General features: G+C 41.0%; 1 protein-coding gene across 1 annotated transcript; it reads left to right on the top strand.

Annotated features, from left to right (window-relative positions):
• The first annotated feature begins 10903 nt into the window (after nucleotides 1–10903).
• On the top strand, nucleotides 10904–26350 carry TMEM38B (transmembrane protein 38B). Its single transcript, XM_038170910.2, has 6 exons — nucleotides 10904–11095; nucleotides 16610–16766; nucleotides 19864–20048; nucleotides 21127–21214; nucleotides 23167–23284; nucleotides 24276–26350. Exons 1-6 carry the CDS (start codon nucleotides 10990–10992, stop codon nucleotides 24483–24485), a joined length of 864 nt encoding a protein of 287 aa, XP_038026838.1. The 5' UTR covers nucleotides 10904–10989; the 3' UTR covers nucleotides 24486–26350.
• Nucleotides 26351–26864: the final 514 nt, after the last annotated feature.

Here is a 26864-nt window from a genome sequence, read left to right as displayed (position 1 = left end):
GAAAATGCCCAGGAAAAGAAAAGAAAATAAAAGAAAAAAAAAAAAAAGAAAGAAAGAAACCAAACAACAGCAACAAAAAGAAAACTCCACGCCCGGTTAGGAGGCTTTTTTCTTACTATGTCTCTTATCAGTCTCCTGCAGAAATTCTAAAACTCTTATCTTGATAGGCCAGATTACCAAGCTGATCTCCTCTCCATGATGAATAGGAATCAAACAATATTTTCTACTGTCAGCAAACCATACATCCCCAGTCCAGACAATTCAATTAATCTCTCCTCTCCTCTCCTCTCCTCTCCTCTCCTCTCCTCTCCTCTCCTCTCCTCTCCTCTCCTCTCCTCTCCTCTCCTCTCCTCTCCTCTCCTCTCCTCTCCTCTCCTCTCCTCTCCTCTCCTCTCCTCTCCTCTCCTCTCCTCTCCTCTCCTCTCCTCTCCTCTCCTCTCCTCTCCTCTCCTCTCCTCTCCTCTCCTCTCCTCTCCTCTCCTCTCCTCTCCTCTCCTCTCCTCTCCTCTCCTCTCCTCTCCTCTCCTCTCCTCTCCTCTCCTCTCCTCTCCTCTCCTCTCCTCTCCTCTCCTCTCCTCTCCTCTCCTCTCCTCTCCTCTCCTCTCCTCTCCTCTCCTCTCCTCTCCTCTCCTCTGTGCCCCCTTCTCCTCCCCTCAATTGATTCCCATGCGTTAATACCATCTAAGAGTCCTCAGTGAGAAGAGGATCCGCTTGCGATGCAGGTGCAAGTTTTCAGCACCACAGCACAACAGCAATATCACCCCCTTCTGCCCTCCTCAGGGCTTCTCTTTGTGAACCACTTTTTCTTTTTCTTCCCTTTCAGCTCTACAACCCCATGCAGCTAATCTGATTATGCTAATTTGTACTTCATGAACCCAAACACTGCAAGGGATCTGTGGAGGGTGAGCTGGGCTGGGGATGAGGGTGCTGAGGACAGAGGAGAGGGGGTGGGAGAGGGGAGCACGGACAATGGGTTCAAGTCAGTTAACAAAAAAAGCCGTCTGTATTGTCAGACAAAGCACACTCGGGGTAACCCCTTGCTGCTCTTGACAATTTAGAGTGTCCCAAACTGGCCTGCGCTACAGAGCAGAAAAGGGAGCACGGAGAATATACAATGAAGGGGCACAATGGAAAGCCTGTTTCCTGTTGAACGTTGCTTTTCTTTCTCCTTAGCTAATCCTTCCCAGTACCTCGTAGCTGAAGTACGGTTTGCAAATTGTTGGTCAGGTGGTAGCTATGGCACTAGACAGCTTCTGACACACGCAAATCTGTCCAACCAGGCTGGGGCTGCACTTGAAATTTATTGGAAGCTGGGCAGTGGGTTTGCAGATAGGCACACACAACTGGAAATGTGGGACCCCCCCTGCAGGAGATGACGGGTGCCCCCAGCCTTGTTTTACCAGCTTTTTGCTTTGCTGCAGCTGGAATTGTTCAGGGAACAGCCCTGAGAGGAAACACAGAAAGGTTATGGAAAAATTGTGTAAGATTAAAGCAACGTTATTGTAGAGTTTAGGTGATCACAGAATGGTTAAATTTGGTGGGGACCTCCTGGGATCGTCTGGTCTAACAGCCTGCTCAAGCCACGTTACCTAGATCAGGATGCCCAGCCAGACTTTGAATATCTCCACAGACTGAGAATGAAACCTGTTCCCATGTTTGGCTGCCTTCACAGTATTTTTTTTCTTGTGTTTAGATGGACTTTCAAGTTTTAATTTGTATCCCTTGCCTCTTGTTCTCTCAATGGGTGCTTCTGAGGAGAGTCTAGCTCCTTCTACATCCTTTCCCAATGTACACTTGTACTCATTGATGCTTCCCTTTAAACATCTCTTCACCAGGCTGAATAGTCCCATCTCTCAGCCTCTCCTAGATAAGATGCTCCAGTTCCTTAATCACCTCTGTGGACCTCCAGATGACTCTCTCCAGTAGCCCCATCTCTCCCTGGGAAGCCCACAGCTGGACACAACACTCCAGCTGTGGCTGAATAGGATACGGATCACCTCCCTCAGCCCTGGTTGTTGCTCAGGATACTGACATTGCTGCAGCACTGGTGTGAGCTCAGGTTCTCTGAATGGTGTGAGCATGCACAGCTCTACCATTGCCTCTGCTAACTGTATTTGTCACAGACAGACCTGAAGTATATTTTGTCTTCCAAGCTGGTAACTGCTGGAAGGAGGCATCTCATTATCACACATCACTAAAGTGCAGTGTGTATGTGCAAACCTGCAGAGATGACAAGAGAGAGAAAGGGACATTGCAACACTTCCTGCAAGAGATGGGCCTGAACCTGCTGTCCCAAAAAATCTGGTGAATATTGCTTTTTACTACCCAAAAGAGTATGGTGGGAATATTAAGCATTTCCTTAATGTCTGCTTTTTTTTTTCTTTTTTTTTTTTTTTTTTCGTTCTGCACCCCTTTCAGGCAGAAATTCAGAATGGTGGTTTCTGAGAAACAGCTCCTGCCTCTGGTGACAATAAATTATTTGCTATTGGGAGGAAAAGGGAAAAATGGAAGAAAGACATTTGCTCTGTACTCCACCTTAAATAGCATAGCTCCCCCTTCTCATGCAGAGCAGACTATTCGCTCAGTCCTGCAGCCCTAAGCAGAATATCTCAGGACACCATTTTATGAAAGCAAATGGAGGAGGAAAAATGACTGTCTTAAAGCTGTCATCTCAGGTTCAGTCTTGAACTCAGCTGCATTTGCATTGCATTTCAGAGAGGAGATTACATTGAGGTTATTTGATAGGGTAGAAATTAGTATCTTGCTAGCATTGCTCCTCTATATGTGAGATCTCATTCGCTGAACGTGTAGTAGTGTATTATAATATACATATATATCAGTATTTAACAAAACCAGCTCTAAATAAAACTGTGAGTGGAATGACTAAGCGAAGAAGCACAGAAAAAATCAGGAAGGCAGTATTAACAGATTAAGTGTGAATGTATAAAATATGCTTTTTGAAATTACCACATGCTGATTGGAGCCTCTGTTCATAATACACATGGAAATATCCCCTGTTGTTCTTTTCCCTGGGAAACATAGAAGCTTATCAGATATGAGCCAAACCAAAGGGTATTTTTATATATTGTACATGAATACATCTGATTAAACAAATAGCTTGATAACAGACAAACCATAATTCCAGACCCTGTTCTACCTTCAGGCCAGATATTTGAAGGTACCAAAACATCTAAAATCTGCTGTTATCTAATGAACTTTAAAGACCTGTGCTTATGCCCTATTAGTGGATCTAGCACACACAGGACAGTGCATCCAGCAGGACTTCTTGCAAGGGGAATAGAATCATAGAGGTATTTAGGTTGGATGGTGATCTGAACTGTACGAGGTCTTACTGTATCCCTTTCTTCACTTGTTCAGCAGGTATTAGGTGAGATCAGGCTGCTGAGGATTTGACAAAGGAGCTAAACATGGTAAATAGTGTAATCCAGAGAATGTGTTGCTCTGGTGCCTTGGTTTTCTCCTAACCTGGGGGATGACCTTGCTGAGACCACTGCTTCTCCTGACTTTTTGTTTATAGAGAGTAAGTATAGAGAAAGCAAGCATATTTCTCTTGTTGTATACTGATACTGTGTTTAATTCAGTGGGCTTTAGCCCCATTTGAAACTCCTAATTAATATAATAATACATTATACTAATGCAATAACAGTTAAAGTAACAGAAATATCTATGGAATGTATTGCCAACCATTTCTGGCAATCACCTTGAAACTAGCTAGCAGTGACTACTGGTAACATGGAATTTGTCTGGAAAATTCCCAGGAAGTTAGCTGAAGTAGGTCTTCAGTAGTAGGCCTAATTTCAGCAGACTCTCAGGTCCAGAAGTAGGCTTCCAGGTCCAGAACAGACTATCACCTTCTGGAGAACAAAGTCAGACTGGTCAATTAACTATAACGACAGAGATAAAAATACGGAAGGTGAAGATTTTTTTTATTGAGCTCACACTCTGGGGAATCATATATGTAATTAGAGAAGAGAGAAGGTGCTGTTGCCATCCTACAGTGCTTGTTGGAGCTGAACCACAAGTCATTATAACGACCAACACTGCAGCCATGTAGCACTGTAGGAATAGAGCAGCACCGCAGTACTGCCGATAGTGAAGGGAAAGCCATCTCTGAACCTTGACTGGAACAAGAGAAGGTGACAAAAGGACAACTAAAGAAAATGTGGACCCCCTGCTGAATGAAACAGGAAACCTGACTGAACAGGACAGTGTAAATACTGAGGTACTGAACGCCTTCTTTGCCTCAGTCTTTGCTAGTAGACTTCCCTGGACCAGGGGGAAAGACTGCAGCAGGAAGATGTGTCCTTAGAGAAAGAGGATCAGGTCGGGCAATACTTAATCAAACTGGCCATGAGGGGATCCACCCACAAGTGCTGAGGGAGCTGGCAGATATCATTGTGAGACCACACAATAATTATTTTTAGTCAAGCATGGTGAATTAGATAAGACACTAAAGACTGTCACTCCTACCTTCAAGAAGGGCAAGAAGGAGGACTAGAGAAGCCTAACCTCAGTTCGTCATTACCTGGGAAGGTGATGGAGCAGCTAATCCTGGAAACCATTTCCAGGTACGTGAAGGAGAAGAAAATTACCAGTAGTCATCAGCAATTCACCAAAAGAAAGTCCTGCTTGGCCAGCCTGACAGGCTTTTATAATGAAATGAACAGCCTGATCAATGAGGGTAGCGTAGTGAATATTGTCTTCCTGGTCTTCAGTCAGGCCTTTGACACTGTGTCCCATAAAATCCTTACAGAGAAGCTATGATGTATGGGCTGGGTATGCAGACAGTGAGGCGGGTTGAACACTGTCTGAGCGGCCAGACGTAGGGGGTAGTGGTCAGTGGTACAAAGTCCAGCTGGAGGCTGGTAATGAGCAGAGTATCCCAGGGGTCCAGCCTGGGTTCAGTCCTTTTTAACATCTTCATTGCTGATCTGTATGATGGGGTAGAGCACACACGCAGTAAATTTGCAGATGACACAAAATTGGGGATAGTGTTGGATTCACCTGAGCGTCATGCTCCTAACAAGGGCAACTCGACTGTCTGGAGAAGTAGGCTGACAGGAATATCGTGAAGTTCAACACGGAGAATTGCAAAGTCCTGTATTTGGGGAGGAATAATGCCAGGCACCAGGACATGCTGGGGGCCACCCAGCTGGAAAATAGCTTGGCAGAAAAGGACCTGGGTGTCCTGGTGGACTCCAAGTTGAAAAAGGGCAAGCAATGTGCCACAAAGGTGGCCAACAGGATCCGTGGCTGCATTATGCAATCACAAGCAGATCGAAGGAGGTGATCCCATCTACTCAAGAGTTGCATACAAACTAAAACGTAATAGGTTTCATCTAAACATCAGCACTTCTGTACTGTGCACATGACTGAGCACTGGCACAGGTTGCCCAGAGAGGCTGTAAAGTCTCCTCCTTGGGGATCTTCAAAAGGCATCTGGAGATGGTCCTGTGCAACCTGCTCTACGTGTCCCTGCTCGAGCAGGAGGGGTTGGACCAGATGGTCTCCAGGGGTCCCTATGAACATTAACAATTCTTCGATCCTGTGAGCAGAGTGCTGGAACCTAAGTCCTGTGAACAAGGCATAGAGTGATACATCTAATGATGCAGCTGTGAGGTAGAGAAAAATAAGATTTCAGGCCCACTCTAGAAATCATCCCTGTTCAATAAGCTGTCCTGCACCTGGGGAGGAACAGCCCCAGGCATCAGGACATGATGGGGACAGCCCAGCTGGAAAGCAGCTCTGCGGAAAAGAACCTGGCGGTCCTTGTGGACACCAAGTTGAACATGAGTCAGCAGCATGACACAAAGGTGGCCAACAGGATCCTGGGCTGCATTAAGCTGCTAGAGCACATGATGTGCTATGCAAAGGCTGAAACCTAAACAGGGATGAAAAAATGGAGCACCCAGGAGTCAAGTGACCAAATCTTCTAGATATAGTGGATGACCACAAATCACAGGCAAGGTTGGATTACAGCAGACAATGGGAATGTCCATTTCTGCGTGCAGCAAAGACTGCTATTTTAACCTGACTTCATTTTGATGCATAGACTTGAGTTTGAGAGATTGTCTAAAAAAGGCAATTTAAATCTAGCAATCCATAGAATAGGAATAGTTCGAATTCCCTTGTTTTAGGAAATAGAGTACAGGTGTATGAGTTTTGAGGCACGCTGATTGCTAAGTAATGCCTGCCCTTTTTTACCTAAGGCTCCACCTTTACATTCCAAGTCAAGGCCTGCAGAATCACAGTAATTGAGAAATAAACATATCCCACATTTACCAATAACTTCATCAGTGGGAAACCAGGCCATGTTTCTGTGCTAGGTACACATACCTTCTCTTCAAAAATTAAATTGGCATAATTGCCATAAAAATGAATGCATCAAGTGAATCAGGCATGACAGCTCCAGCTCAGGTTATCCACAGTTTTTATAAGATCTAGGGAGTAAAAGGTTACTGATGTCACCCTCTGTGGAAATAAGGATTTGAACGTGCACTCACTTTAAAACCAACTTTCTTCATTACTTCTCTCTGTTATTGCCTAATGCTCTGTGGTGGATTCAGCTTTGACTGGAATTGACTAAGAACAACTGTACATCCAAGATCAATTATGACATGCTTGAAGGCAGGCATCAAGAACAGCAGACAAACATGCTAAGATCTCAAACTTTCGCAGCTGTTTCAGAATTAAAAATGTGGCAACTTCATTAATAGCTGGAATGTTTTCTGAAGAAAATTCAGAAAATATTTGTATTAATTTATGAGTATCATGTTGGAAAGGACAATTAATCCTGCCAAAATATACTCTGGCACATCTGGAAGCTGGGAAGCTAACCAGCAAGTGTCTAGAGTGATATTTTTTGAGGTAATGCTAACATTCCTTGGGCAAGAGAATCAGGTCAGGCTTCTGTTTTGTGTCAATATTGAGCTTTACACCCAAGCAACACAGCCGAATTCTAATCAGTCCATCTTTACATTTCTTATATGCACAGCATGCTCAGTTTTTTGTTTTTATTTATTTAATTAGCCTACCAACAAGAAATCATGGAGTCATAGAATCACAGCATATTTTGGGATGGAAGGGACTTCAAAGGCCATCTAATTACAACCCACCTGCCATGGGCAGAGACCTCTCCCACCAGACCAGGTTGCCCAAAGCCCCATCCAGCCTGGCCTTGAGCACCTCCAGGGATGGGGCATCCACAGCTTCTGTGGGCAACCTGTGCCAGGGCCTCACCACCCTCTGAGTGAAGAATTTCTTCCTTATATCTAATCCAAATCTACCCTCTTTTAGGTTCAAGCCATTACCCCTTATCCTCCCCTTGTCCTATCAGTACACCCCCTGACAAAGTGTCCCTCCCCAGCTTTCCCATAGGCCCATTTTAGGTACTGCAAGGCCGCTGTAAGGTCTGCCTGGAGCCTTCTCTTTTCCAGGCTGAACAACCCCACCTCCCTCAGCCTGCCTTCATAGAAGAGCTGCTCCAGACCCTTCATCTCTGTGGCCTCCTCTGGAGTCATTTGAATGCATCCCTGTCCTTCTTTTCCTGGGGAGCCCAGAGCTGAACGCAGCGCTCCAGGTGGGGTCTCACGAGAGCAGAGCAGAGGGGGACAATCACCTCCCCAGCCCTGCTGGCCATGCTGCTTTTGGTGCATCCAGGATACGGTTGGCTTTCTGGGCTGCCGGTGCACAGTGCTGGCTTGTGTTGAGGTTCTCGTCAACCAGCACCCCCAGGTCCTTCTCCTCAGGGCTGTTCCCAATCCATTCTCTGCCCAGCCTCTATTTGTGCTTGGGATTGTCCTGACTGCGATGCAGGACCTTGCACTTAGTCTTAGTCTCATGAGCTTTGCACAGCCCCACCTCTCATGCCTCTCCAGGTCCCTCTGGATGGCATCCCTTCCTTCCAGTGTGTCATCCCTTCCTACACAGCTCGGTGTCATCAGCAAACGTGCTGAGGGTGCACTCAATCCCACTGTCCATGAGATCTACAAAGATGTTAAACAGCACCGGTCCCAATACTGACCCTGAGGAACACCACTTGTTTCTGGTCTCTACCTGGACATTGAACCGTTGGCCACAACTCCTTGAGTGTGACCAGCCAGCCAATTCCTTACCCACCGAATGGTCCATCCATCAAATCCACTTCTCTCCAAGAGGATCTGCTCCATGATCTTGCCAGGAACAGAGGTGAGACTGACTCACCTGTAGTTTCCTGGGTCTTGCTTCTCTCCCCTTTTCAAAATGAGGGAAGACAGATCTGTCCTTACAGTTTAAAATCAGAAAAAAACACAGAACAAATATATAACTAGGTTAACACACACAATCACACACCAAATATAACTAGCTTGCAAACTAATACCATTCTCTCACACTGCTAGAGTGTGAGTGCATCAGCATATTTGATCCAAGGATGAAAAGGATTATTTCAGAGGTGCTTATCCTCTGTTATCTTTAAATTATTTCTGAAACATCTGGGACAGCTGGAAAATCAATGGCCAATTTTAAGTTTTCTTATTTCTTACCCTTTTATTACACAGACCATGTTCCTTGATCTGATTTCTCTTTGGTTGGTGCCTCTGTCCTATACACTGGTGAGACAGAGAATTTCTACCTTGAATGCATAGGAATCTCAGAAATCTCTCCCTGGTTAGCAGCAAGCTCAGAAATACTTTTTATTTCCTCTTATTTCCTGCTGGTACTGGAGGTAGAAAGTACACTAGAACTTCTTTCTCATGTAGCCGTGTCAGTTAACATGTTTCCCACCTAATGGCTACAAGGGTGTCTTCTGGTGATTCACCTTCACACTAGCTAACTCTGCCTTGGAAAGAAATGCTTCAGGTGCAGCAAAGAGCTCCCAGAAGAGGATGCAGTATGTATTTGAGGATCTGAGTAAAGATTCAGGTAGCCATTGCCAGATCTGCCACATGATAGGACTGGTAGCATTGCTGGCGTTTTAGAAAACTTGGTTTTATTTACATGAGTGGCAGGCACAGCGGTAAACGTTGCTGCAGTGTAGGCACTGCCACATGCTGATGGCCCAAACTAAGATTTTCTTTCATGTCACTTTGTTGTGGTCATTGGTATTTTATTTCCCTCCCTCTCCTTGATCACACAAAAGATACTCTGAATAGTTTTTACTTTCTAGTAATGAACCTGATGCCACTCGGTGGCCATAAAACAGTACTGCAAGGAGTAGAAATGATCACTACTGAAGCCTGTAGGCAGAATATCGTTTCATCCTATAAAACCCTATCAGAAATTCCTTTATTGCTGCAGCTGCATGGACTCTTGCCACTATTCAGTGAGAGAAAAAATAACACTGAACTGATTTCTGCCACAGGTCAGCGAACATGGCTTACTAATCTGTTACGTTTTACCATCTATTAACCGTGGCAAAGCAATATCCTACTCTAGAAAATAACCTGTGATTTCCATGTCTGCACTTAAACAGAATAGGAAGTAAGAATTATAAATGCTAATAAGACTAATAAGATCACTTTGGCTGAATCATGAGCTTTTAATGTAGATAAAATGCAAAATGAAAATGTCCAGAAAGCAGAAACTAGGTATAATCATGTGGTATTAGCATTAATGAGAAAATGAGTCACTGGAAAAACAAAGAGGAGGAGGCATTGAGAGTAATGAAAACTTGTTCTGTGTATAAGGTACTCATAAGAACAAAAACAAAGAAATGGCTTACTTTTCACACAGCAGAACAGTCATTCTAGGGATAGTTTAGGTGTTTGCTCTCTCTTCCTGCATAAACATTTCCCTAAAATGGTCCAACTGTTATTCCAGTTATTTGCTGAACTTAGTTCTTAGTAGGGAAAGAACAGGTTTGAGAGCACCGGCTGAACATACGTGTTTTCAGATTGCTTAGCATGATTAATTTCATACACTGTGTCAATTTTAGAGCCATTAACTGTTCTCTTTAGCAGCTTGTGGAAATCAAATACAAAGACAAAAACAGTGCCTTCCTGTAGTAGGAAGAACGTTAAAAGAATCATAAGCCACTAAACTTAAGTTTCATTGCAAGGGGGAAAAAATAAAAAGTTAACTCACTTAAAATATGAGAAGGCCGAAAATCCTTGACATAGATCTGTGAAGAACAGTGTCATCTCAATGTAATTGCCTTCTATCACCAGTTAGCCAGTCTGGTGGACAAAGAAGATGCTGTGTATCTTGAAGGCAGAAGTTTTTGAAAACATTTCACTTGGGAAGCTCATGGACAGTTTTGTTGTTGTTGTTTTTATACTGTAGTGCAAAACTGGCTAGAAATCTACTTTTAGAAAATAAAACAGGTAACAACAGGTTTCACTGTCAAAATGGGTTTACGCGTGTATTAAAAGGGTTACTGCTGAGGTGTGACTGGGATCTGGGATATGTGAATGCTCTTGGTAATTATTAGGCAGATGATGATAGATGACATCAACCTGAGAAGGAACACGGACTGGAGGATGGGATTGTAGTTCTAAGTACTCCTGATGAACTGAAAAACAAATAAAATAAAAAAAGGGGGAAAGGCAAGGTGTCACACTTAGACCTGTTAAGCACAGTGCCCTGTACCTGTGTGGATCTGTGGTAGGGAATAGGCAGTAGCGCAGAAAACGCTCAGGGGACTAAAACCAACCACAAATTGATCAGGGAGCAGAAATACCACCACGCTGTAAAACAGGCAAAGGAGAGACTTAATGGAGACGGTGAGCATTCGAGCTGGCAGCACATGGCTACAGAAGAGCAAGGGAATCAGCTGTATACCACACTGAAGGCTGACAGCACTTTAATATGCAATGAATGAGCGGGTTTTGGGGAAACATCTTCCAGCAGAAAGCGCTGAAAAAGTGCACCCGGCCAGCGGGGAGGGGACAGCGGGGGCAGCCCGGCACGGGGGCGGGCAGCTCGCCGGGCACCGCCGCTCCTCCCCTGCCGCACGGCGCCGGCCGAGGCCCAGGCTGTGCCGCGGGCGCCATGGAGCTGGGGCAGGTGCCGCTGGCCTTCTCCCACCTGCCCATGTTCCCCTTCTTCGACATGGCGCACTACGTGGCCTCCGTCATGGCGCTGAAGGAGCAGCGGGGTGAGCGGGGAAGGCTGCCGGGGACAGGCGGGGCCAGGCGAGGCGGAGCCGGAGCCGCTGCGCGAAATGGCGGGGGGCTGCCCGCGGGGAGCGGGGTGGGCTGCGGGGGGACTGAGGCACTCCAGGGCTCTGCCCCCCACCCCCCTTTTTTTTTTTTCCCTCTCTCTTTTTTTTTTTTTTTTTCTTCTTTCAGCGTGGAAATACGGCCTGCGGTGCTGGTGAAGCCGCTGCCTCCAGCCGAGCTCCTCCTGCTTCCTCCTCACTAGGGGCACAGGGGAAGCCAGCCCAGGCGGCTGCTGGAGATCTTATCAGAGTTAGAAGGCTTAAAACGTCCCAGAAATAAAAGGGCTGAAACCTCTGAAATCGGGTTTCTGCGTGGAGGGAAGGAGTGCAGCTGGCAGGCTGGCATCTCGCTGCCAGGCTCCGTGCAAGGAGCTGCTCTGCTCGCCCCCTTATATCCCTCTGGTGTCCTGGTTAAGCAGAAAGGTGATCAGGCAATTCTCTCTGGTAGGAGACCTGCCACAGGATTGTCATGGGCTGGGTGTGTTCTAGTTAATGACTTCACACTGTGCTCATATCTCACACAGTTAAGCTGGGAAAGCTTTTCACTGCCAATGTTTTGGGAGCGGTATGAATGCACACAGTGACACTTCTCTGCTTCAATCTCTCCTTGCTCTGCCCCAGAAAATCTTTTCCACTGTGATTGCTAGCCCCAAACGTAGTTCTAGTTGTCACAAGCACGGAGACGTGCCTCATTTTGATGTTTAGAGTAGCTACTTGTGGAGTGATTTCGGACGGTTGTGGTAACTTTGCATCCCAGCTGGTGACTGTGTAGGGAACTAAGCTGGCTTTGGGGATTATAGAGCAGATTTGGGAGTTTCTGCTTGCTTCAGATTTTTAAGGCTCAGCACTCTGTTTGGTGAGAGCTTATTCTTTGGTCACTTCCTAAATGTGCCAAGGTGAATTTTTACTTCCTGCTGAGTAAGTGTACTTGGCAAATTGTAAAGGCCGATATAAAATGTTTATGTATGCTGGCATCTTCAACAGATCTTGTTACTACTACTAAAATTGCTTCTGGGTGCTGACATGAGACATTGTGTAATACAACTCTTCCATTTGAGAAGAGACTTTCTGTCCAAAGGTATTTGACATTATAATGCACCACCTTTAAACTTTTCATCTGAAGTGGATGCAGATTTGGGGACTGGGGTGGGAGGAATTGATCTACTTTGCTGATGTGTAACGTAGCACAGTTTTAGTGAGACAGCACTTTGGGACAGTGGAAGTGCTATCAGAGGTCTTGATTTCTTTATTTTGTTCTTCCTTTCTTTTTTTTTTTTCCTTCTTAATAGCTGCAAAGTTCAGAACTTTTGAGTATTCTCTAATACTCACTGTTAATAACTTAATTCCGGTGACTGCATGCTCTTCTGTTTCTTGCTCGCAAGCGGTTTGAACTGAACATTAAATCATAATTGAAATAGCAGCCACTATGAAATAGGATGGCTAATATTATCATTGATCTTTTATTTTTTAGGTATTACCATGTATTCTTGGAAATTTGAAGTGTAGCTTTCTTTCACAAATGGATACTTGGGTAATTGTCTGAGCATGTAGGAAGCCTGTGGTCAAGTCAGAGCCACATTTGTTTTATCCCAAAGTACTATCTCATTAAAATGCCAACCCTTAAACTCAGAGTCAGTGTGGGCATTTGTATCATGGATGAGCACCTACCAACTGGGATTTTTCCCAGATCTTTTAATTAAATTTTTTTGCTGTCTTGTGGCTGCTGACAACTACCGTGGTGACAACCAACATGTTGCTTTTCACATGTTAAACTAGAAGTTCTTCATTAGTACATTTCGGCTTGCTTAAGAATTACTCATTTGTAGCTCCAGTTGGAGTTTTCTTTTGGGTCAATTTTCTTTTTGGGGACAGAGAGGCATCAAAAGGTGTTGAGGATTGAGGATCAGCATTGTTTGGAAGGAATGTGCTGGTTTTGGTCTTGGAAGTTTTCTGTGATGTGATCCAAGTTATCTGAAGAGAGCTACTGCTTTTTGGCATAAATTTGATCTTACCCTACTTACAGAAAGAGCTAGCCACCAAGGCTTTTATTATGATTATCTAGAAATAGTATTTAAAACTGCATTCAACAGTAGTCCTTGTATTTTGGAACTGCATGTGTGCTTTCTAATGTATGCACCAGGACTACAGGCCTTTTGGCAGATGATATCCTCTGTGGTTGCATGATGCCTCATTATTTTTTTGTGATGCATCAGAGGACAAATATAAGTGACCTCTTGTTTAAAAATGTGACCTATTGAAAATTAAATTTGTTTTCTGAAAGGCTACATCTCATTTATAATTTAGGTAGCAGCACTAAAAAGATGTGCTTTAAATTAGTATCAGCATTTTTTGACCCTTTGCTTTCTATGTTGGCTATGTTCCTTGTTAGAAAGCAACTATGGAATTAGAAAATAATGGTGTATGAGCCAAGACAATTCTGTTGACCAACAAAAAAATCCTGAGGTCCTTTAATAGCTTACTGAAGAAGTTTACAAGCTTTTGTGTAGAGGGTAATCTGGTAATAATAATAGTCATTAGTGTGCGTGGCCTAAAAACTGGAAATTGCTGTTAGTCATGGGGCAAAGCAAGAGTGGAGAAGCGGTGGTTGCTGAAAGGGAGAGGAATAAAACTGAGAAGAGAACAGTCAGCTAACTGATTTTAAAACAGCTCTAATAGTTAATTGAATTGATTTAAAAAAAAAAAAAAAGAAGTGACCAAATCAATAATCTGACCAAATGCCTGGTGAAGTGAATTAAGCTTTCTGCTAGCTAGCTCTTGGCAATGCTGCATTTGTAGGGAGGGAGAAGGGTAGTGCAGTCTTCTCATGGAGGCCACCAGTAAGATGTTAAGATGATTACTTCTCTGCTAATGCAAGGTGAGAAGCTTCATGCTAAAGAAAGAGGTTGGTGCAGACCCACCTGCTGATGGATGTCAGAAGTGTAAGATTTAAGTGCGGTCTGGACGCTGACAATTCTTGCACGTGGAACCTCCTGTCATAATATGGTTACCAGTCTTGGTCCAAAATCAGATTACCATACGGACTACTTCCTATACTACATCAGGCTAAGAGTTAAAGATTGTGTATAATGCAGCTGCTGATGTATTAGCAATATTCGCCTCTTGTAGCAGCACATGATCGCTTGTGATTTGTGATCTACAGTAGCTGCGGCCATTACCTGTTTTTTCTTGTTACCCCATAAAGTTTGGGATGTTTCTCCTCTAAATGGCCACTTTGTGCTGTAGTACTGTAGCAACACTAAACTGGAACAATCTTGTCAATATTTCTATCTAAAGTGAATTATAGTGAGAGTGCTGTATTCTCTTTGAAATATTTGAGCATCTGATCTTTGGTAAGAACCTTATTTTCCCACTAATGTTCTTGAAAATCCAAAAGCCTATCTTCTGAATTGTTAATCAAATACCACATTTCTTTTTGGTGCAGACCATAGGTTTCATCCTTGATTTGGTAACCTTCAGCCTTTAGACTATGAAAAAAGTAACTATTTCATGCAAGCGGAGCTCTGCATCTTTGTAAAGGGGAAGCTGTGGCAGTGATGGACTCCTGAAGTGGAAGGAAATAAAGTTGTCAAAACAACTATTTCAAGATATTTCTGTTTTGATAAAGAGTTGTTTCCCCTTAAAGCACGTTAAGGTTTCCCTTTCCTCCAGCATAATCTTCTGATACTGAGAATTCTTCTGGCATACTTGAATTGCAATTTTAAAAGGACAATTAATTTTAAAGATTCTAAAGATAATAAAATAAATGAAACTTTTAACAAGCTTTTAGTAGAATAATAGAATCATTTAGGTTGGAAAAGACCTCTAAGATCATCAAGTCCAACCGTTAACAGAGCGTTGCCAAGTCTACCACCAAACTACGTCCCTAAGCACCACATCTACATGCCTTTTGAATACCCCCAGGGACGGTGACTTAACCACCTCCCTGGACAGCCTGTTCCAGTGCTTCACAAACCTTTCAGTGAAGGAATTTTTCCTAATACCCAACTGAAACCTCCACTGGCAACTCCATTTCCTCGTGTCCTACTGCTTGTTGCTTGGGAGAAGAGACCAACCCCTGCCTCGCTACGGCCACCTCTGAGGTAGATGTAGAGAGCAGTGAGGTCTCCCCCGAGCCTCCTCTTCTCCAGACTAAACACCCCCAGTTCCCTCAGCCTCTCCTCACAGGACTTGTGTCCCAGGCCCTTCACCAGCTCCGTAGCCCTGCTCTGGACACGCTCCAGGGCCTCGATGTCCTTCTGGTAGTGAGGGGCCCAAAGCTGAAAACAGCACTTGAGGTGCGGCCTCACCAGAGCCGAGTACAGAGGGACTGTCACTTCAGCAGTCCTGCCAGCCACATTACTTCCAATATAAGCTGGGATGCTTGTTGGTGCTTTTAATAATGAGAATCACAGAATGGGCAGGGTTGGAAGGGACCTCTGAAGATTTTCTAGTCCAACCCCCCTGCTGAACAGAATCACCTAGAGCACGTTGCACAGGATGGCATCCAGGCAGGTCTTGAATATCTCCAGAGAAGGAGACTCCACAACCTCTCTGGGCATCCTGTCCCAGTGCTCTGCCACCCTCACAGTAAAGAAGCGCCCTCTCGTAATCAGCCGGAACATTCTGTGTTTTAGTTTGTGCCCGCTGCCTCTTGTCCTGTCACTGGGCACAACTGAAAAAAGACCAGATCTATACTCGACACCCTTGCCTCAGATATTTATTCACATTGACAAGCTCTCCCCTCAGTTTTCTCTTTTCCAGGCTAAACAGGCCCAGCACTCTCAGCCTGTCCTCATATGGCAAGTGCTTCAGTCCTCTAATCATGTTCATAGCCCATATTATAAGACTTTGAGTAACCTTTTTTATTTGTTCAGAACTGCGGGTGAAACATTTGCCTAATTGCATTGGGTAGTTGCCCAGAGAACACTGTTAGGAGGGTGTTGGGAAAAAAAAAACAAACACAAAAAACAGAGACCTTGTATTCATAAAGATTCAAAAGCAGAATTGGAAGCTATAGAGTAACCTTCAAAAAGTAGCTGTTGTAATACCTGTCCTTTTTAGGACAGCAAGGCCAATTGTATGTACTTAGTGCAAATTAAAAAGCAACTTTGTACCTGCAACAAATTTTTAGCAATGAACTGTCTCAGCTGTGCTCTGAAAGTTTTTGCTTCCTGGTAGCCAGGTAGCTACACTGAACCAACCCACAAAAGATACTGAGAGAACACAGGGTCAGTCTTTCTCTTTTATTTAGGTAATACATACTGAAGTTAGTGTCATCTGAAACTTGCATTTTAGGAGGCCTTTTCTTGTGAAGGCCTACAGATTTCTGCAGGATTTTTCATGATCTAAAGAAATGATGTAAGATTGCATGACTTGAAAAATGATGACTTAAGACTTGACATGATTCTCCAATGTTTGTTTCTGTTTATGCCTCTTTTCTGTTTGTTTTAGGAGCTGTGGATGTTTCAGTCCGAAGTCCGTTTGCCTGCTGGTTTAGTGCTATGCTTTGTTGCTTTGGTGGTTCTGTTTTGTCTTCCTTGATGCTTGGAGAACCTCCAGTAGCATTTTTGGCAAAAGGCACGAATATTCTACTGGCATCTTCAGTCTGGTAAGCAGCCACGATTGAGTTAGACGAGTATTATTGGTTAGAGGAAGCTATACTTTGACTGTAAATAGTAAGACTATACCAGCAAGCTTCTGTGTAAATCAGAAGCTCAACTTAAAAATGTCATGAATTTAGAAGCTGTCACTCCGTCAGAGAAGTCACTGCAGCAAAAAAATGGTATGAACCCTTTCTGTAGGAGTGAAATGTGCTCTTTTCATAAGAGCAACTTTTATGAGCTGTTGATAATGAAATACTCAGTCACTAGACTTTTCTTAGATTTTTATAGTATTCCTGGTCAAGCAGATGAAAATGTGTTCTGGAATAAAATGGACTCGAGTTATTGCTTTTCTGAATATAAAGAATTCATAAGTGCCATCTAGTTTTGCCAGTGACAGCTTTTGAACCTGGCTGAAGTAAAATTCCTACACTTTTCTGTGATTGGGAAACTAAGACATGGATCTTTTCATTTTTTGGTCTCTGCTCTCTGACATCTTTTTTTTTTTTTTTTTTTTCATCTTTTTGCCCTTTCCCAAACTGCTTTCCCAAATGGATGGGGTGGTAGTGAAAGCCAGTAGAGAGCTGAATGGGAAGTCAGGTATGTGTGTGTGTCAGCAATTTGGCCTGTTTTGGAGTTCATAAATAATACTTTCATACAGAGGTAGCCTTGCGGTGGAGTTCATTTATTCCAGACAGTGATCATAGAGAAAAACCCTCTCTACTTTAACAAAATTTGGGATCAGCTGTGTATTTTTTGAATTTAAAAATCTAAATTCCTATATTAGAAGAGTATTAGGTGCTTGAAATCCTTCAGTATCTATTCCTTGTTGCCACTTAAGATTTATAATTGTGAATTCATTAAAATGAAAGTAAATATTTATATGTGTGTATCTGTTTTAGCGTTCTGGTCTTCATGTTGCAATGGAAGATGGCAGATAAATTTAATTGAAGCAAATCAGTGAAATGAGTAATATACAGTTAAACATGCAGAACAACAAAGTTTATAGAATCTGCTTCTGGTTCATAGTAGTCTGGTGTGGGCAACATGACTTGCTTATTTTAACAAATGATACTTGAGTTAGGAGTACAGGTAAACAGAACATGCTTTCATTTGAACTTAATACAGGCAAATCTGACCTGCTACGGTCAAATAAAATGAGGTTTTAAGAAGAACCTGTGAATGCTGTGAAACCCTTCAAGCCCTTAGTTTTACAAAGTTCTCTCTTCGTTAGTATAATGGCTTTAATTCTTGGTCTCAAATCAAATGAAACAAAATTCCCCATGTTACACATAAAACTGGAAAATAAAAGGGGTTGTGCTGTGCTGGAGAGATGCTCCTAAATAGTCTGTAGGACAGCGACATCTACTGTTAGCAAGTGTTGCTAGCAGAAATTATAGACAAAAACGGTATGGTAGCATAGCCGTGCTATTTCCAGACAAATCCAGCTATGTGCGCTTCAATGTCCTAAACCCACATTTTACAATTGTAAGTTGATTCTGGTTAGTGTTCTCTGAGTACATAGCTTAAATGGCTGTTAGCAGTAGCCATTAAAGTACATGCTCTGTATACGTCCTTGAATTAATACCAGCTGAAGCTTCATTGCTACAAAGGCAGTTGGATTTACAATAGGAAAAAAGGGAAGGAATGTAAGCAATTCAAAAGTAATACTAAAACTGACTGTCGAAGCAGTACGTAGCTATTAATGTAAATTCCAATAACTTCCTTGTATGTGAGAAGTAGGCTATTGCATGCTTCAGTGTGGGAGGTCTTGAAGAAAAAAAAAGCTTTATAAGTTTGCCGTGGCAAGAAACTGTATACACTGCAGCAAAAGCAAATATACAATAAGGATAGGACTTCAGTTAAATTTTGCCTTCCTGTGGAGGAAGCATCCTGACATTCTGCTGTTAAGGATAAGCATTTTTTTCTGAGGAAAACAACAAAACTACAAACCAAACAAAAACACACCGAACAAACAAACAACAAAACACCCAAGTGCTCTCATGCTTTTTAATCTCTAACCAAGAAGCATGAGTCTTCCTGGTTATGGTGTCTGCCACTAGTTTTAATAAGGTAAACTAGATAAAGGGGTGCATCTATGCCTTGCTGCCTGAGGAAAAAGATACAGCCTTAGAAGTTTTTTGTAGATAGGATTGAGCTCAGAAGCCTAAACCAAGAGGCAAGTATTTTTTTTAGAAAAGACATTACCATCTTTTAGAGGCTTTTTCTGCCTTCACCACTTACTTATTGCTGTCTTATTCCTGTGCTAATACAGATGTTTTTTTGGATGTTTTTTGTCTGTTTAAGAACTGAAAATTGAGACTGAGGAGATAAAATAAAGCACTGCATAATCTATTCACTTAAGATTTACTGTCAGCTTAGGACCTCATTGTTAGCCATCTTTACTTTGTTTTGAGAACAAGTTGGAAAAAGATATTAAATATTGAGTACACCTTTGGGTTGCTTTTAACGCTTTGAAAAAATAAATGTGCTTGTAATTGGCAAGCTGGAAAAGCTAGAATCTGTGGTTACTAAGATGTGAAATGGGTTTGAAAATGGCTGTGTGTTTCATCTGATGTGATTCTAACAAGTGGAGGCATTCTTGCTGAACTTACATAATTCCATGTACCTATCAGTAGGAAAGGATACTGTCTGCAAGTAATTTAACCAATGTGATTTAATCCTGTAAAAAAAAAGTGTGACAATAATTCAATAATTTGTATTATGTAAATATGATATATAAAATGAAGAACAATAAAAGGAGTTACAGGAGTTGGACTTGATGATCCTTGTGGGTTCTTTCTAACCTGGGATATTGTGTGAAAATGTAAATCTTTCTGATGTACTTTAATAAATTCTTAGCTGGGACAGCGTTGCAGCAAGTACACTGTTAAATATCATTTCATGATTTTGGTGCAACAGCTCAAACATACTCAAAAGCATTTCATTTATTTTCTCTATGTGCAGTATAAGGCATTGAGCTATCAGTAATATATTAAATATTGCTAGTCGTATTCCAGAAATATCTTTAAATGTATTAGAAAGTGAATTCCTTAGGAAAAGCTTTTGAAAGCTCGTAACACTTTTTCTCGTTGTGATTTTCAGGTATCTTGTGTTTTACTGCCCAGAAGACATATTCTGCCGGTGCTTTGCATTTCTCCCTCTTCGGCTTCTAGTTGCAGGAATGAAAGAAGTGACTAGGACTTGGAAAATAGTGGCTGGCGTTGCACATGCAGACAGTCACTTTGAAGACGCCTGGCTTGTCATGATAGCTGTGGGCTGGGCCAGAGGTAACATATATAACATCTTCTTCTGATGAATTATGAAGTTTTGGAGTGGTATTTAAATGGCTAGCCTTTCAGCATATGTGTAGCACTATTCCTTGCTGTGGTGCATATGATGGTCCTAAGGTCCTAATACAGTCTGTTATCCCCTCAAGGGAGAAGTCAGTGCAGCAGTTTTTCTGCCTGGATTAAGGGTGACATTGCATGACTCCAAGGGAGGTTCATCTTGTCCCTTTGGAAGGTCTTCTGAGGACTTTTAGAATGGGCAACTGATGGCAATAAGGAAGTAAATCTCCCATGTAGCTCCAGTGCTGTCACTAAACTTTACATCATATCTCTTCAGAACTGTTTTCCTTGCATGTGGCTGAAGAAGAGAGCTTGTATTCTTAGCTTTTTGGATTGCTAACAGGAGCTGATTTTAAACACAGGAATGACCCTTCTTGCCTGCCTGCTGTTCGGAATATGTCTCTGCAAGCTCCCTCCCTAGCAGCTGTGTTTACAGTCACGAAACCAGAACCATTTCAGGATGTAGTAAAGCAGCTCCTGATTCTATCCGCTTGATGCTGTTGTGCTTTGGGAAACAACATGTTAACGTGAAGATATATTGCATTAGTTTTACAGGTTATGATGCAGATCAATCTTGTTGGCCAGAGTTTCTAACACTTGCTTATGTCTTGCCTTTTTTTAACATAAAAACATATCCACCCTTTTCCTGTGGAGAAACCTCCTACTTTATAGTGACACTCTCTGTACTTAGATGCTTACAAGAATAATGGAATGATACAAGCCTCTCTGGAGATTTTCTCTGTCAATTCAAACATTTGTTTGCAGTGATCAGTGTGTCATTTCAGATATTATCACATAAAGGTGAACCTGATGTTCTTTCTAAGTAGCTAAACCTCTGAGGTTTCTTATTGGTCACTCAAGTCATGTACATATGAAAGATTCAATTAATCTCTTTAAGTGTGAGCTTTGGGTGCCACATTTGGCAGCTGGTGTAATGAGTTTTGCTGGGAGCAGTAGTAGGCTGTGCAGCAGTGGTAGCATGCCAGCAGAGGCTTACTGTTAATCTCTGGATTTTCAGGAGCTGGTGGTGGCCTAATCTCCAACTTCGAGCAGTTGGTGAGAGGAGTGTGGAAACCTGAAACCAATGAACTACTGAAGATGTCCTAGTAAGTTTTTTATAATGAAGTTCAATCTGTTAACAGCTGTTTTACTAATTCCTTATGTCGTCACTCACGTGTAATGGCTCAGATTTAAAGATTGGAAATATTAATGAAAATTCAATTGTTTATAATAGATATTTGTCGTATGAAAGATTGGTTGTTGATCTTTGATAATTTTAGCAAATGTTTTGGTCATTTTAGGTTTGCAGCACAAGAATACCAAGTTGGAAGAAGTCAATAAAAATTATGGCTAGAAAATTGTTGGAATTTATTGGTAAACATTATTGAGTCAGTTTCTCTTGTAGGGACATGGTTTTCTATCCAAAATGAAAGGCCAGTGGTACTACAAGTATATGAGTAAGGACTGTGTTTTTAGTGCATGTTCTGAACATCATCAATATGGCTTCCTTTGAGTATTGTCACTCTTGCTTCCTCTGCAAGCACTGTTTTCCTCCAAAGATATTGATTATTTGAGAAGGTACAAACTGGTTGTTCAATATAGCAAAAAAAAGTAGCAACACATCTTTTCTATACTGCAAAACAAGAAAAGTGCCTTCTCTTGCAGAAGCAAAGAATGGAAAATTACATGGCTTCTAGATTAGACAGTAAAATGAATATTGAGGCAGGCTAGAAAGCCACAAGCTATTGTAAGTTAAGATAAGCTCATTTTAGTAATTTCCCAAAATGGCTTTGATCTTTCCCATGTAACTCTCAAGTCTTTAGAAACAATAATTAAAAAAAAAATCTTTTCTGCAGCTACTCTTAGGAATAGAGAATAACAGAAGAGAAAGCTGTAAGGGAATTACTTGTCCTCAGTCAGTGCCTAGGTGTCTGCAGTCTTTTTACCAGACTTCCAGAAGAAAGTAGTCACTGTTAGTAATAGCACTGTGTTTACAGGTGCAGCATTAGAACATTGATTACTGATTAGCATATATCCTGCTTTTCTGTGGTGGATGTGAGACTCAAAATAGCTCAAAAAGTACCGTTCTTTCTAAATTCTGTTCAATGTGTAAAACTTAAATAGAAGTAAGTTATGAAATTCAAAGGATAAAACATTCTGCAATCAGATAAGATAGTTTTACGCAGAATTAGTTTTTTTGTTTTGTTTTGGTTTTTGTTAAGCAGGAAGTAAATGCAGAAATCTGGGAGTTACTGAAAAGACTAAAGAATTTGTCTATGAATAGATGCTTTGTGGTAACAGGAATGTTGCCCTGCTATTCTAGATACAGCTTAAGTGCAGAATTCTTCTGCCAGTATTTTAGTGCTCTCTCTTCATATTCTTTTGTTTTCTGACTGCATACATGTCAAGTGATATACCACTGTGATGAAAGTACATTGAAACTGTAAATCTCCACATGTTGCAAGTCAACAGAGCTGTTTTGGTGAAACTTGGTAACATAACAAGATTGGTATGTCATACCAATACTTGACCTGGCTCAAGTCAAGCATCAGCAGACCACAACCCTAAAACTGGTGGAGTATCATAGTGGAATGAGACGTGGATGGAGTTGTTCTTTGACACCTGCAGCAGCTGCTTGGAATAACTAACACCTAGAGTATAGGAGAATGTATTTTTAAGCACTGCTAGAGTAGTGCAAGATTTGTCATTTAACTCTTCACATTGGGAGAAGAGGAAGAGCAAGCTGATATGTAGAGACTGAATAGAGACATGGAAATGCATTTTGATTTGAAGAGGATTTGTCAAATATGAGTTTGCTGGGTGTATAAATCAGTGCTGAACTTAATGCTTGTCCACAGTGCTGTAAGCATAATAATACATAAAGTGAAGGTCTTAGTTTAATAATACCTAGGGTTTGGACCTCATAACTGCAAGTATACATGTGTTCTATTCAGAAGTAATTGCTTTGCATGCTAAGAACTTTTAGTGTTTGTTAGGTCGTGGTATCTTTCACTGTGGAGTAGGGAAGAGAAATTAACGTTGTTTGTTTGATTTCCAGCCCAGTGAAGGTAACTTTGATAGGAGCGGTTCTCTTCACTCTTCAGCATAGCCAATACTTGCCAATAGAAAGACACAACCTCATGTTTTTGTACACCATCTTTCTTGTAGTTTCCAAGGTAAGAATTTGAAAGTGTTGCAAATAACAGAATAACAAAAAAATATGTTTTTTCAGCATTTCAGAGCAAAACATGTCCTCAAACATAATACTGCAATTTATAATGCTTGCTTTTGGAAGGGGAGGACAGCTGCTACTGCCTTAAACCTGTGTTTAGTCTTTTACACATAGACAGAACAGACCTATGCTGATAGGTTCAGTGTATGGAGGGGGAAGGAATCAGGAATATGGCACCCAACAGTTGATATGGTAGGTTTTAATGTCCACAATCTCAGACAGCTCATGTATGTGGAGAAGAACTGTCCTGTTCTCTGCTTTTTGCTAGCTGCTTAATGCCCGCCTTGTACCTGTGCAGTCATCTGTGGATTTGCAAAACAAACCAAATAGGTTCTTGTCTATGTATAAGTTATGTATGTTTACATTGCTGTAAAATTAATGAAGTTAGTATATTAAAGGTAAATAATGGTATTTTCTTACACAGCATCACTTAATTTCTGGCTTTGACCCCTTTAGTCATGTTTGTTTCCAGGATGATGCTTGTCTTGAGATTTATTAGCTAATAAGAAGAGTGTAAAAGAAGGCTAGAATTTTTTAAAACTTGAGAGCTGCTGTTGAGCAGAGTAGAAAATATCTTAAAGTGGTGGTTGCCAGTCTCATTTCTGTGAAGTTGCTCATGAGTTTAATTCTAGAAACTTTTCTTTAGGGAGCCAAGACTTTAAACTGATGTTTCACCTAAACAAATAAAAGTTAAAAAAAAAAAACTTTAAAAAGCGTTTTACTTTTTTTTTTTTTTAAGAGTGTAGGTCAGGAAGAGAAGCATTCACTGATGATTTCAACCTAAAATGAGCATATTTCCCTTCATTCCGTGGACTCTTGTTGTGATGTAGCAAGTTTGGAATGCTGTACATTGGTTCAGTATAGAACTTGTGTTCAAACTGTTGTGAAGTCATTAACAGTTTTAATGCAACTTAACCATTCCTTGTTACTTGTAGGTAAAAATGATGTTGACAAGATCTGCAGCGTCTCCATTTGCTCCCATTGAGTCTGCATTAGGCTATATATTCTTCGGCTTGCCAAAAACTCCACCCAAAATGAAGAGTGAAGGTGCTACATCTTCCAACGGCTCTTCAGTCTGTGACCAGTCTTCCTCTGAACAGTCCCATGATGGTGTTAAGAAGAGACAGGCAAAGAAAACAGAATAGGTGACTTAAAATCCTCGATAACCTGCAAAGATATTTCCATGTCAGATTAGGCTGATTGAGAATTTATTTTAAAGAATATTTTATGAGGTGAGAGTAGGGCTGTGTAATATGGTGGTGTTACTTGCCTTCAGAATGCGTTTTGTTTGCTTCTGGAATGTGTTCAGATGTTTGAATGAACGTGTTGGATTTGTAAGTGTAAAAGTACAATTTTTTTATAGTGGTTGTAAGTTTACTCAATTTTAATTTTATTTATTAGTAATTTTAAATGCTTACATGCTAAAAAGAGTTTCAAAATGTGATAATCGGCTTTGCTATTTTTTCTGGTTTATCACTTGTTTCATTTTTTTTTTCTTGATTCTTGTTTCATTTGTATAACATGAACTTGAACTGCCAAGTGTTCACAGTAAAATGTCTCAAGTAAGGAAGGCTTTAGTTAGTCATCACCTGATTAAGGCTTAATCACATCGCACTGTAAAACCATGAAAATGTACCAAACTAATGCCTTTAACTAGAAAAATAATGGAATTACTGTTGTAATTCACTTTGCACTGGTCTAGATTTTCTTCACTTAAGTAAATATTTTTTGCATTTTCCTATTTTTCAAAATAAGAGTGCTTTACTAGTATTTTTAAAAATCTTTACTGTTAGCAGATAGAAACACCAATATTTTTGTCGTTGGCTCACTTTGACACTTTATTTGCAAGCATTTGATATTTATATATTTTTATGTTACATATGTGATTTTTATGTGTTTTGTAATATCTTTGACTGGGATGAGACATCTTTGCCTGCACTTCTATCCAAGCATAATTTTTTTTTTCAAAGCCAAACTATCAAACATTTTCAAAAAGAATACTGGACAGCATATTTATCTTGTCTATCATCAGTTCTGCTCTGTTGTACACGCCGTTAATAAATACCAATACTAGTTTTTAGCAGTTACCTCTGGTGCTATTGGGGAAGAACAGTTAATACCAGAAGCACTGAAACTGTTTTATTAATGCTGAAATTTGCTGCTTCTTTTTTACATGTGATGTGAAGCAGTTGCAAGTCATACACAGCTCAGAACTAGGAACTTTAACATTTCTGAGATGTTATATTTTATAAGACTCTAATCTTTTCAGAGGAATCTTTTATTTGATGTGCCATTTTTTAGAATGCATTAAACTATTTTTACAGAATTAGATTCTTTGGAAAGTACTACTTTGAAGAGTATTCTTTAGCAAAAGGAGGTTGGTTAATCTTTGCACAGGGATGCCAAGGAGAATGTGGAGGCAAGTGTGATTTGAAAAGGCAAAGTTCTAATTCCAAGTACACATCTAAATTCAGAAGAACTGTCACCAGTACTGTACTAAAAAAAAAAAAAAAAAAAAAGCATCCAAGAAATTTCTTTTGTGCCCGTTGAGCCACAATTCCTTGGTAGTGACCAAATCCCTTGAGTTCGGTTTGGAATTCAGCTGTATAGCAAATGTGTGCTACATTAAAAATTAAGCTGAGTATTTACTTCAGCACAGAAGAATAACAAAAATGAACCTCCAGCTCTTTAAACAAAGTAGTAATTGTGTTCCTGCCATTTTATACGCAAACTCTGTGTGTGTCCAGTTGTATATAAATGCTTGGAGTCACACTTGCAGGGTGTCTCAGGGTTTTGTAGCTTGGATAAGCTTAAAGCTGTCAACTTTCTACTTAATGATAGATTTGTTTATTCAGCAACACCAGCAAAAATTGTATGTTTACTGTTTTTAAAATTTTGGGATTTTTTTTAATCTAATTGGATTGTGGTATGGAATTGTGTTGCACAACTGTGAAATACTGACTGATGACTGACTACTCTTATCCCAAATAAATGTGAAAATACACATTGACTAATTCTTGAACTAGTTTACAGTTTGAAGGAGAATATATGGCTTTGTATTCACTCTGGACTTAAAAACCACAATATTAAAAAAAATATAAGTGTTTTTTTTTTTCTTCTTGACTGAACGTCTCAAAACAAATACAAAGCATATTGAAGTGTGTATTGTTAGGAGATAAAACATACACTATGCAGAAAGCAATCCTGTTGTAAGCATCATGAAAAAAAAAGTCATGTTTAAAGACCTCACAGGCTTCTTTAGGATAGCTGTTCAAAAGAACTCCACGTTGAGTAGCTATATGCAAGTATTCTGTCAACTATTACGCTTTATTATTTATTTACTTATTCAATACCTCCCTCCCCCCAAAAAAAAAGAAAAAAGAAAAAAAAAGCCAGTTGCTTATGTTTTAACCTGAATTCCACAGGAGGCTTTAATGCAGCGTACCCAGGATGCCTTTAATAAACACTTCACTATTTTCTAGCTTTCATGGTGGTGGTTCTTTATCTTATCTGTGAGACTGGTA

The sequence above is a fragment of the Anas platyrhynchos genome, chromosome Z (assembly GCF_047663525.1).
Source record: "Anas platyrhynchos isolate ZD024472 breed Pekin duck chromosome Z, IASCAAS_PekinDuck_T2T, whole genome shotgun sequence".
Lineage (NCBI taxonomy): Eukaryota > Metazoa > Chordata > Aves > Anseriformes > Anatidae > Anas > Anas platyrhynchos.
The sequence above is the reverse complement of the archived record's forward strand: the minus strand, read 5'-3'. Positions and strand labels throughout refer to the sequence as shown.

Excerpts from the sequence above, each read along its gene's own strand:
- TMEM38B (XM_038170910.2), top strand. The coding sequence starts at position 10,990 with ATGGAGCTGGGGCAGGTGCCGCTGGCCTTCTCCCACCTGCCCATGTTC. Across the intron at positions 20,049-21,126 it reads AGCTGTGGGCTGGGCCAGAG|GAGCTGGTGGTGGCCTAATC; the intron begins GTAACATATATA and ends CTGGATTTTCAG. Across the intron at positions 21,215-23,166 it reads GAACTACTGAAGATGTCCTA|CCCAGTGAAGGTAACTTTGA; the intron begins GTAAGTTTTTTA and ends TTTGATTTCCAG.